Genomic DNA, 12,469 nt, shown 5'->3' on the forward strand with positions numbered 1-12,469 from the left:
TTATATATATATATATATATATATATATATATATATGGAGGTGTGGTGGTATAGTAGTTAAGACATTTGCCTGCTAACCCAAAGGATGGTGGTTCGAACCTACCACCTGTTCCATGGGAGAAAAATGAGGTAGTCTGTGTCTGTAAGATTCACAGCCTTGGAAATCCTATGGGAGGTTGCTATAAGTTGAAATCAACTCAGTGGCAGTGAGTTTAGTTTGCTATGTATATTTATTATTTATTACATACATTATTTATAATAATAGATTCAACTTCAGACCGTTTCTTCACTTTGAATACTCATCCTCTCTGGGTCTAGGATATTATCTTGTTTTATTATTATCATTTAAAAATTTCCACTCTCTATTCTCCTTTCTCCTTCTGGAATGCCTATTAGTTAAATGTTGGGATTTCTTGATCAAGTCTTTGATTTTTACACTATTTTTCTCTTCTACTTTTCAGTTCTTTGTCTTTCTTACTAGCATCCTTTTCTTGATTTATGGAAAAATATCTTTATCCAAATTCTCCAGGGATATTAATACTAATTTTCAAAAAATTTGCTTTCTGTATCTTCCATTGTTTAACTCTCCTCTAAGTTTGTCTGTCCTTTCTTTCTCTTCCCTTCCGTCAGTTTTTTTCACATTGGAAGCTTTGCTGTTAAATGTCATTGTCATATTAAACGTGAGGCACTAAAAAAGATACTAGGAACTCTATGTTGGCTTGTCAACTAGTAGGTCCACTGTTGAGTGATCTGACCATAGGTGACCTTTTCTTCCAGGGGATATCACTGTTACGTTTGTTAGGTTTTCATTATATTCTCCTGTTTTTCATCCTGGGCCTTCTGGTGTACCTGGGATCCTCAAGCAGCTTCAGCTTACCTAAAGCAGCCCTGCCCAAGAGAACTTTCTGTGGCAATGGAAATGTTCTATCTCCATGCTATCCAACACAGTAGTCACCAGCCACCTGTAGCTACTGCCAACTGTTTAGAGCAGTGTAGGGCAAGAGAATAAGTCTCTAGTCTCTGGATAGGACAGGTAAGGAGATGAATATAAAGCACACAGAATTGCAAAGTAAGATCAAAATTAACTTATACAATTTAAACTTTAGGAATTTAATATTAATATCTACTAATTTATATATCAATATTTACTATTAACATTTGTTATTAACATCAACATATATAACATCAAATAGAAGCTTAAGAACCAGTGGATAGGCAATGAGGCATATCACGAAGCATTATCATTGTCTACATTACCATAAACTTCTTCCATTTTTAATGTTGTTTTATGGCTGACTTCAAAATCCCTCCTATTAGTAAGTCTAACAAACTGACAGAAAACTGATTTCAATAAAGCAGATTTTTAAAGCCTTTGGTTTTGCTCATTCCCGTAAAGTTACATTCTAGTTACTTACTCTGTCTCCAGGCTTAAGTAGTGGTTCATTCTTACTAGTCAGTTTATTAAGTAGAGTATAAGCTAGTTTTAAACTCCGACTCCAAAGTTTGCCTAAAATAAAATAGAAATACTAAGCAAAGTAAAATATAAGAAACTAATAATTAACATTTTAATGTAGCAGTCATAGTAACCATACTGTACCATTACTCTATTACTGGAAATTCAAGTAGTCAAGTAGTTTCCAACTGATAACTATTCAGCACAATGCTGTAATGAACATCATGGTGCCCTCCTATAAACAGCTTACAGATTTATTTTTCTTAATATAAAAATGAAACAGAATTTCATTATAGAAAGTTTATTGAAAAACCAGGAGAAAAAAGTCAATATTCTTTCTGTATGTGTATATATATACACACATACATACATACATATGTAACTGTCAAGAAATGGGATATTACTTCACCCTTTTTTCATAAACACTGCATTGTGAATGCATTTTCATGTCATTAAATGTATCCTTCAATGACATCATTTAAAACATCAGTATATAACTAATTTACTCTTTATAACAATTCATGAGATGGGTCATGTCTACAACTCTATTTTACTAGAGAAGACAGGCAAAGAAATGTTAAGTAACCTTCCAAGAGTCATTGGCTGCTGGAGAAGTGCATATGGGACCTCACCAGGCACAGCCTTTAGCTCCAAAATGTCCTGACTACCACAGTTCCCTTCCTGAGACGCAGCTTGACAAAGGAGAGCTTTAAGATGAAGACTAGACAAAGGAAAAGTAAAGAGAACTGAAGGTGTCTGGGGAGGTATACAGAGGAAGGGGTGACAATGGAGTAGGAGGACTGAAAGAACTGAATTCACCCCTAACACCTAGAACATGCATAACGTTTGTCCTATGCAGTGTATCAGCGAAGTAACACAACAGTCATGACAACTCATTTCAAATTCCTATGGTATAGACACATACAGTGTGAGCAGCCACACCCTCAGAATGGATGTTCAAATTTCGTTATGAGTAACATCAAACTCAAGTGTAACATTGTGAAATAAGTAAATTGTGGAACCTTAGAAATAAATGAGGAAAAAAAATATTCAACTCAAAATACTGTTGATTTAACCTATTCGAGATGCTAATAACTGAAAATCAGTACAAACATTTTCTAACATAATCTAGAATTTTTTAAAAAAGTCATTACAACCAAGTCAGTTTTATCCCATGAATGCAAATAGGTTTAACAGGTCAGTATAATTTGCCACATTAATAATTTAAAGGTGAAAAATGAAACAATTCAAAAATGGAAACAAAAATATACCAACTGAATAATCATTCATAATTTTAAAAATTCTTCTGAAATTTAGAATGAAAAGAAACTTTCTTAATGTGCATAATAAAACACAGTTTTAAAAACTTTATAGGAAATATTATGATTAATGATCAGATGTTGAAAGCTTTCTCTCTGAGAGTACAATCAAGTCATACACCTATCTTCAAAATTTTACTGGAAGTCCTAGCCAGTAAATAAGTCAGAAAACAAAGAAAGAAAGAAAGAAAGTAAAACAACTAGAAATAAAACTGTCATTATTTGCAAATGTCATGACTGTAATACAGAAAATCCAAAAGAATCTTCTAAAACTGAATTTAGCAAGGGTGCCAGAAACAACATCAAGTATACAACATCAAGTATACAAACATGATTTGATTTTTTATATACCAGCAATAAACAGAAATGAAAATATTTTACTGATACTATATATAATAAGATTAAAACTCCCTCTTTAAATACCTAAGAATAAGTGTCACAGAAAAGCTGCAAGCTCTTCTCAGAGAAAAGTACAAGGCATTATGGAGATAAAGTAAAAAAGACTTGAATTAATGGCTATGTGATGTCATGGACTGGTTGCTGTTAGCTGCCTTCAAATCAGCCCCTAACTCATGGTGATACTGTGTGTTACAGAATAGGACTGCTCCATGGTTTTGTTGTTTTTTTGAGCTGCAATATTTATGGAAGTAGATTGCCAGGTCGTTCTTCCTTGGAGCAGGTTGGGTGGGTCTGAATTGTCAACCTTTACCTTATCAGCTGATTGCAAACATCTTACACCAGCCAGGCTCCTTCCACATTGGGAGACTCTTTAACGCAAAGGCATTAATTCTCAAATTGATCAAAGCAATGCTAATCAAAATCTCCATAGGTATTCTTGTGGCATTTGACAAGCTAAGTAAGACTCTTGAAGAAGAAAACAAGAAGGGAAGACTTACTCTGTGGGTATGAAGACATTATCAAGCTATAGTAATTAAGAGAGTGTGGTATGGCATAAGGACAGAACAATGAATCAATGGAAAAAAAGAGAACTCCAAAATAAACCCACCCGTGTATGGACAACTTGATTTATGACAAAGGTGGCACTGCAGAGGAGTAGGGAAAAGGCAGATTTTTCTTTCAGCAGTAATGGGACAGCTGCTTACCTATACTGAAAAACTGTGACACCAGAGCCCATCCTCATAACATACACAAAAATGAATTCCAAGTGAACAGCAGATATAAATGTGAAAGGTAAAGCAACAAAGCTTTCCCAGATACCAGAATAATTTAATGCTTTTGGCCTAGGGAGAGAATTTTTAAAGAGATCACAACCACTAACACAAAGCAAAAGAAGGAAGATGAAACTGGATGGAACTAAGACTCCACTGAGCACAAAAAGGCAGGACACAAAGGAGATATGTGAGAGTACATGTCACTGACAAAAGACTGATATCCAGAACACATTAAAAAAATCCCTATAAATCTGTATTTTAACCCTTTTGTGACCTATAGAACATACACTACACACCTACATTTTCTACCTTTAGGGTTTAGTGGGAAGCTGTTGTTGCACTTTTAGTGCATGCTGCCATCTGGTGGGGGGCCTACATAACTTTGTGAATCTGAAGATACAGGGTTTATTCTACCAACCCAACACCAGAGACTCCCTGGGACATATGTGTCCTACTAATCATATCAAAATCTGTATTACTGCTTTTTTTTTTCATTGCATTAAAAATGTCTTCCATTACTGACAATATGATTTCAACAAAAATTCAAAGCAAACTATAACATGGTCTTGAAAGGGTTAAAATGTGCAAAAAGATTCAATAGGTACTTAATGAAACAAAATCCAAATTATTAAAAAAAAATATGAAAAGATCTCAACCTATTTACTCAACAAGGAAATGCAGTTTAAAACGACAATGGCATACCACCAGATTAACTAAAATGAATAAATCTGCTGATGCCAAGGGTAACAAGGATAGGAAAAAGGTGGGAAATTGGAAAATGGAAATTAGGCATTAATTAATGAAGGTGAAGATCTGCATAATCCCAGGCATAGTACTTCTACTTCTAAGTACATACCCTACAGAAATGCACGTTATGTGGACCACATGGCACACACTGGAATGTTCCTAGGACCACTGTTTCTAACAGTACAATGGATAAGTAAATTCTGGTCCATTCATTCCTCAACAGAAATGAATGAACTACACCCATACACAGTAACACGGATGAATCTTTAAAAATATAATTGGGTAAGAGAGCTCTGCCGAGAAGCACAGAGTGTTGGTGGCAAAACCGTACCCCTACCTAGAATGACTTAAATAACAGATAAAATGCAGAAATCATCAATTGTAGGGCAGCAAAGAACCACTCACTTAGGAGAGAGAACTAGAGGGGAAAACCCCAGGAGAGGTGAGCTGACCTTCCACAGCATCTTCTCCCTGAGGTTGTACCTAACAACAATAACATTAGTAATAATTCTAAAGTAAGATGCTCCAGACTTTTGTACTCAAAAGTATAACACATTATTAAGAGATTAAAGAAGGCCTAAAGAAAAGGAAAAATATTCCACAATCATGAATTGAAAGTTTTCATACTGTAACAATATCAATTATCGTCAAGTTGAACTACAGATTTAATATATTGCCAATCAATATACCAGCAGTATTTTTTTGGGAAACTGACAAAGCCAAAACCAAACCCATTGCCATCAAGTTAATTCTGACTCATACATACTTTATAGGGCAGAGTGGGGCACCAATAGGGCTTCCAAGGCTGTAATCTTTACAGATGTAGACTGCCACATCTTTCTCCTGCAGAGTGGCTGGTGGGTTTCACCACCGACCTTTCAGTTAGCAGATGAGCACTTGACTACTATACCACCAGGGTGCCTTGGAAATTGACAAGCTGATTCTAAAGTTTACCTGGAAATGCAAAGGGCCAAGAACAAGACAAGGAACAGTCAACAGCTGGAGGTCCTACACACCAAACACCACTCAAAAGCCTACAGTAATTCACGGAATATGAACAAGCAAATAGAAATGACAGAACACAATAGAGTCCAGGAAGAGACTCATGTACCTATTTTTCACCTGATATATAACAAAGTAACACTGCAGGGTTCCTTGGAGGAAAGGACAGCCTTTTCAATAGAAGATACAGGGTAAAATAGATATTTATAAGGAAAGAAAATGACTCCAACCTCACATCATACACAAAATTAAATTTCAGATGGATTTTAACACCTAACTGTGAGCAGTAAAACAAGCTTTTTTTAAAAGAAAATGTAGGAGAACATATTTGAGACCTTAAGGTTTACAAAGACTGCTTAAACAGGATACAGAAAGCAGTACCATAAAACTAAAAAACAGGTAAGTTGGACTACATTAAATTAAGACTTTCCATTCATCAAAAGCCAAAACAAGTGTTAAAAAGGCAATCCAAGAGAAGATATTTGCAAAATACGTATCTGACAAAGAACTTGTATCTGAAACATATGAAGAAATAACAAAAATAATAATAAAATCATTATTTTATTAGAAATAAATTAATAACCAAATACTGATTTGGATAGTTCATAAAAGAAGATACTAAAATAGCCAATACACAAAATAAAAGTATCATTAGTCATCAAGAAAATGCAAATTAGAACTGTGATTTGATGTCACACATACCTACCAGAAAGGCTAAAATGAAAGAGACAGGTAATATCAAGTGTTGACAAGAATATGGAGCAACTAGAACTCCTCATACAATACTAGTAGGAGTGAAAGTTGTTGTAACTAATTTGGAAAACTGCTTAGCAATATGTCTTAAACCTGAACAATTCTACTTCAAGATTTATACCTAACACAAATGCCTACGTATGGTTACCAGCAGACTCACATGAGAATGTTCACAATGGCACTATATACCCTAGTCTCAAAGTGGAAACAACCTAAAGTCCGTCAACTGTTAAAGTATATAAATAAGTTTTGGTACATTTATACAGTAACAGAATATCCACCAATGAAAATAAAATAACTAAAATTTCACACAACATCATTTATGAGTCTCATAAATAATGCTGAGAAAAAGAATGCAGACACAAAAGAACATCTTTCTATAATCCTATTCACACAAAATTTAAAAACAGGCAAAACCATCAATGTTGATAGTCAGAACAATAGTTACCATTTGTGTGTAAGAGGAAGATGTTAGTGCTGGAAGGGTCACAAGAGGTTCTAGGGATCTGGCAATGCTTCTGATCTGAATGCTGGTTCCATACATGTATGCTTACGATTTGTGTTATACTTCAATCACATTTACATAAAAATATAATATGGGACCAAAAGATGCCAAACACAGAAAGATACACACCATATATTTCCATTTACACAAGGTTCAAAATCAGACAATAAACTGTGCTGTTCAGAAATGAATATACAGATGTGAACCCTAGAAAAACAGGGCAGGGTTGATCACTATGTTAGTGAGTGATTACCTCTGGCAGAGAGGAAAGGATGGTGGTCCAGAAAGGGCACTCAGAGTGTGGCAATTTTCTATTTATGTGACCACTATGTTGTCTCTCAGGATTTTGTTTTATAATGTTCATTAAGCTGTATGACTATGTTGTTACTATATTTGTAACATTTTACAGTTAAACAAAAAACACAATGATTTCTATTAATACTTGCCATAGGTAAGGGTGTAGATGGCCTTCCCTGTTGTGTCCAAGGCAGTCAGACAGGGGGCTTTGGGCTGAGTTGTGCCCCACTGCTGCAAGGCAACCAGCAGCGATGGAGGCCAGGGTATTCCCACAGCCAGTGGCTCCCCTTTCAGCATGACCATCTGACTGCCCTCAGGCTTCGGCTGATTTGGATCTGGTTGCTGAACTACAAACAAAACACAAGTTTAAAAACCAACATTTCAGAATACCATGCATCATTCTGAAGCATACGATGATTTATTTAGATTTGCTTTATCATTACGAAAGTCACAGACCAATTAACCAAAGAACTGAAGGAAATTCAGTTACGGATAACGATGATGTGAAATAAAATTAAGACCAACCCACTATCTTGATAATCGTAACCTCATATGACCAAAAAAAAAAAAAAAAACCCAAACTCACTGCTGTCGAGTCAATTTGACTCATAGTGACTCTCCTTGGGTTTCTGAGGCAATATCTCCACAGAAGTAGATTGCCCAATCTTCCTTCTGAGGAGTGGCTGATGGGTTTAAACCGCCAGCCTTCTGGTTAGCAGTCAAATGCCTTAGGCACTATGCCACCAGATAGCCTTCACATGACAAAGGTAGCCTTAAAATGGTGTTTACGCTTCTCCAACCCTCAGGTCTGGGATGTAGCATCTTTAAGGTTAACGACATTACTTCAAACCTTGATAATCCCTTAGAAACAGGGATTAATGACCTGCTTATAATGGATGAACAAGAGCAGAATCACTGCTTCACTTCAGGCACTCACAAAACTCATTAGCATACTGCAAAACAATTATAAAGTAAAATCTCTCTTCCTTCCATGGAGTGGCTGGCAGATGTGAACTACCGACCTTCTGGTTAGCAGCCAAATGCCTTATCCTCTATGTCACCAGAGCTCCTTACTGTATTTACAGTGGCTATGTAAAAAAAATCCCCCAAACATGAGAAAAACTGCTCTCAAAAGCATTCATACCATTGCACTCTGAATTTGAAAGGCATTATATCTCATCATAAAGGAGTTCTGGTAGCAAAGTGGCTAAGGCATCTGACTGCTAACCAGAAGGCTGGCACTTCAAACCCATCGGCCACTCCTTGGAAGGAAGACTGGGCAATCTACTTCGGTAGTGATACTGCTCGGGAAACCCAAGGAGGGATCGCTATGGGTCGGATCTGACTCGATGGCAGTGAGTTTGGGTTTTTTTAAATCTCATCATAAAGGAAAAGTAAGGTCCTAAAAGCTGTGTTAAATCCTCAGGTACTGAAAAGACAACTGGGTGAGTACATTTGGGGGTTACCCTGAACATAAGAGGAGCAAGGAGCCAAAAGGACAGGTGACTGTAAGTGCCTCTGCAGTTCTAACAGGCTGACTCCTAGGAAGTTTTACTTACTTATCAGGCTTACTTTCTAGGCCTTTTCCACAGATATATATTTCTACATACTACTTGGTAGCTTTAAAAAATAGATCTATATAATTTTTTTAAAAATATATATATATTTCAATCATAAATGAGAGGCTAAAATTCTGAAAAGGTTTCAAAACTATGCTGAAAATGGATTAAAACCATGGGAAGACAGTATTTCAGATTTGAAGTTTAAATAATGTAAGTAAAATTAAACAAGAGAAGTACTTTTAATCATTGGACTAGAAGCATAAAGAAATTCTAAGTCACTTTAACATAAGCAACAAATTTTTACTTGCTCTAGTAAAGCTAGAAGTCACATGTAACACTAATATGACCATTATACAAGGTGAACATTGAATCTGGAAGCAGAGAGATTGTTACTTTATTGTGCTACAATTAACAGCAATAAATCAATTATGATGTGCATTTGCCTTCCTTTCCAGACTTGATGCCCACCCTATTTACACAAACACAAAAACAGAAAGTCAGAGAACTCTTACCTTCCAGTAATTCCTCAAAATCATCTACAAAGAATTCTTTCAGTGGAGGGCGCTTTGGCCTCTTCAGGGTATTTAGAAGCTGCTGGATTTTGGAGGACACTCTGCTGTTCACTGGGACACCTGGAACAGGAGGACCAGAGGAGCACTGAGGCTGTGGCCCATCATAACTTCTGAGAATGGGGTTTGCAGACAAGCAGCGATGAACTTTGCATGAACATGTCAGAATTTATAATTCCACCCAAGTATTGGCCCATACAACTAACTGCCATATTGGAATTTATGAATTTGTTGTTGTTGTTAAGTGCAATTGAGTTGTCTCCAACTCATAGCGACCCTATGCACAGCAGAACGAAACACTGCCTGGTCCTGAGCCAGCTCCACGATTCTGCTACACTTGAGCACATCACTGCCACCACCCTGTCAATCCACCTCGTTGAGGGCCTTCCCATCTTTCGTCGACCCTCTACCTTACCAAGCATGACATCCTTCTCCAGGGAATGGTCCCTTTTGACAACATGACCGAAGTATGTGAGACGAAGTCTGGCCATGAATTCATTAAACCAGTATTAACTGAGTCCTTCTAGGAACTAGAAGCGGGTTCATGGTCAAAACTACTTTAATAGCAATACTAAAACGTCTTCTGTCTTTCTCACAAGTCTATCACAGGGCTCAAGGGAGTTTTCCAGAGGGTATATAACATTTGGCATCACAACAGACTGAATGTGAAGCAGAGAGGAGAGTCTAGATGCTTCCATGAAGCCAATCATGAAAGAGATTTGCAAAAATATAAAAGAGTGCTATTCTCCTCTAAATTTTTGTAGCTTGGGATTCCCCCACAAATATATGCTATTTATATTAATGTGTAATGAATTTATTATTTAAAATGAATTAATAATTTTTTTTATAATTTTGTTTCAATTTCTAATATAGTAAATTTCAAGAGCTACAACCCACACAAACAAAAGACCTCTTTGGTGTCCTCAATAATTACTTAGAGTATAAAGTGGTCCTGAGGCCACAAAGCTTGACAACTGCTCTTTTAGGTGATGAAAAGTCAGTAGAAAAAATAGGTAGGAGTTGGTCCTCACACCTTACCATTGGTGAGGTGAAAATAAGCAAAAATATACACAAAAGCAATTAAACAAGGAAATATCTCATGGTGACAAGTATGTAAAATACCTTAGCATTAATGAAACCATACATGGGAAGAAGACCAAGCACCTGTCGTATCTGCTGCAGGGGAATAAGAGAAGCCCTAGAACTGCCATACAAACTGTACCTACTGAGGAGACACTGGACTAAACCACCATCCCACACCAAATTATCCTCAGAGTGTCCATTTAAAACTTTTTTTTTCCCTGCAATAAAGGAGTCAGTCTAGAATCAAGTACTGCAGTTAGTTGTCATGTCACTCTCTTCTCTTTAATCTGGAACATTTCTGAAGGGTGTAAAATTACCTTGGAAAATCAATTAGGAAGATGGCGGACTAGGCAGAAGGACTGAACACACCCTCTTCAACAAAGAAAAGGGAAACCAATTAACACAGACACAGAAGATAATCTTGGACCCCTTAGCCTTGAAGGGAAGGCTACAGAAGTGGACTAAACCCCAACTAGCAGAACAATTTGTGTGAAAATACCAAAAAAGGAGACATACGGAGCTACGGTCTGGCAGCGACCTGAGAGACCTTGATGGTACAGATGGCCTGGAGATTCCCAAGTGTTGGTAGGACCTAAGAATTAATCTAAAAATCACCCTGCTAGCCAGGGACTGCACGGAGGACTGTACACGGTGGCTGGGGAATAAACCGAGAAGGTGAAGAGAAAGGTGGCTGAGCTGTGGACTTTGCTGGTCCGAAGGGTGCCGACATTTTGTATGTTTAAAAAGAGGCCTAACTATTTTGGATATTTAAAGAGACAGCGCTCTCACAGAATACTGTGGTGGTAGGACTTAAGAATTAACCTAAAAATCCCCCTGTTAGCCAGAGACTACACAGAGGACTGTGCACAGTGGCTGGGGGACAAACAGAGAAGGTGAAGAGAAAGGTGGGCTGAGCTGTGGACTTTTGCCACAATCGCCACCATTTTGAAGGTTTAAAAACCAGCTTCACTATTTTGGATATTTAAAGGGACAGAGCTCTCACAGATTTCTGGGGCTTAAGAACACGTTCTGCTTTCCAGCAACCCCAAGGACACTGGGGGCCTGCAACACTGAAAAGGTACAACATTCTTCTTGTTACTACACCCTATACTCACTTGGTAAATGGAGGTGTGGCCAATCCCACTTCCACCTACTTTCTGGTCCCAAAGGAACTCCATCACAGTCTGTGTGCTCAGACGGAGCCTGTGTGCCCTACCGAGTCATCCACCAATTTTTTCTTTTTCTTTTTTCATTTCTTTTTCCCGGTGATTACTTTGCTTGAATTTGTCCATTTCAAATCAATTAATATTACTAATACTTTTGTCCTTTTTCTTATTATTCTTAATCTTCCCCTACCAGGTACTAGTTTTCAGAATTTTTTCTTTTCCCTGTGACTGGCTGAAATTCTGCCCCCAAAATTTAAGGTGTTTTTTGTTTCCTTTCTCACTTTTTTTTGTCGTGTCTAACGCCATTCCTTGTTTTTCTTTTTGCATTCTTCCTGTTTTTTTCTTTACTTATTATTCTCCTTCCCTACTTTTCTTTTTTCCCTTCTTAGTGCCCTATCCCCAGATATTGAAGATTTGCTTGTTTTCTCCACTTTTTTTCCCTTTTCTCTTTTTTTGGTTATTGTTCCTGTGTGATTACATAGTGTATTTTTCGTCCATGGGCTTTTAGGTTTTCAATGGTTATTCAATTGTAATTTGTGTCTAACTGAGTGGGACACAACAACAGTCATCCTAAGACACAACTACAACCACACCTCCTGCAACTTCACTTACTAAGCGAGAGCCACTTCCTACTTCTCCACAAAAGGGCCAATGAAAAAAACCACCAAGAAGAGCCTAAACAACCATTGGCTGCTCTTCACAAACAATTAACAGAGATCTAAATACAACAACACCATGATGCCTCGGAGACAACAGACCATCACAGTCCACACAAAGAAGCAGGATAAAGTGGTAGAAACAAGGGAGCAGGATACAGACCCAGAACACATCCCTGAGGAAG

The 12,469-nt window shown here is 37.2% G+C and overlaps 1 protein-coding gene across 1 annotated transcript in view; it reads right to left on the reverse strand.

The window, feature by feature from the left end:
• DIP2A (disco interacting protein 2 homolog A) overlaps positions 1–12,469 on the reverse strand; it is a 210,749-nt gene that overhangs the window by 80,957 nt on the left and 117,323 nt on the right. The window contains exons 7-9 of the mRNA XM_007948674.1: positions 9,323–9,442; positions 7,398–7,595; positions 1,416–1,507 (exon numbers count right to left, since the gene is read on the reverse strand). Of these exons, the coding sequence (XP_007946865.1) occupies positions 1,416–1,507; positions 7,398–7,595; positions 9,323–9,442 (410 nt within the window). The remainder of the gene's footprint in view (positions 1–1,415; positions 1,508–7,397; positions 7,596–9,322; positions 9,443–12,469) is intronic.

This window comes from Orycteropus afer, unplaced genomic scaffold (genome assembly GCF_000298275.1).
Source record: "Orycteropus afer afer isolate SDZICR_OR568_19922 unplaced genomic scaffold, OryAfe1.0 scaffold00219, whole genome shotgun sequence".
NCBI lineage: Eukaryota > Metazoa > Chordata > Mammalia > Tubulidentata > Orycteropodidae > Orycteropus > Orycteropus afer.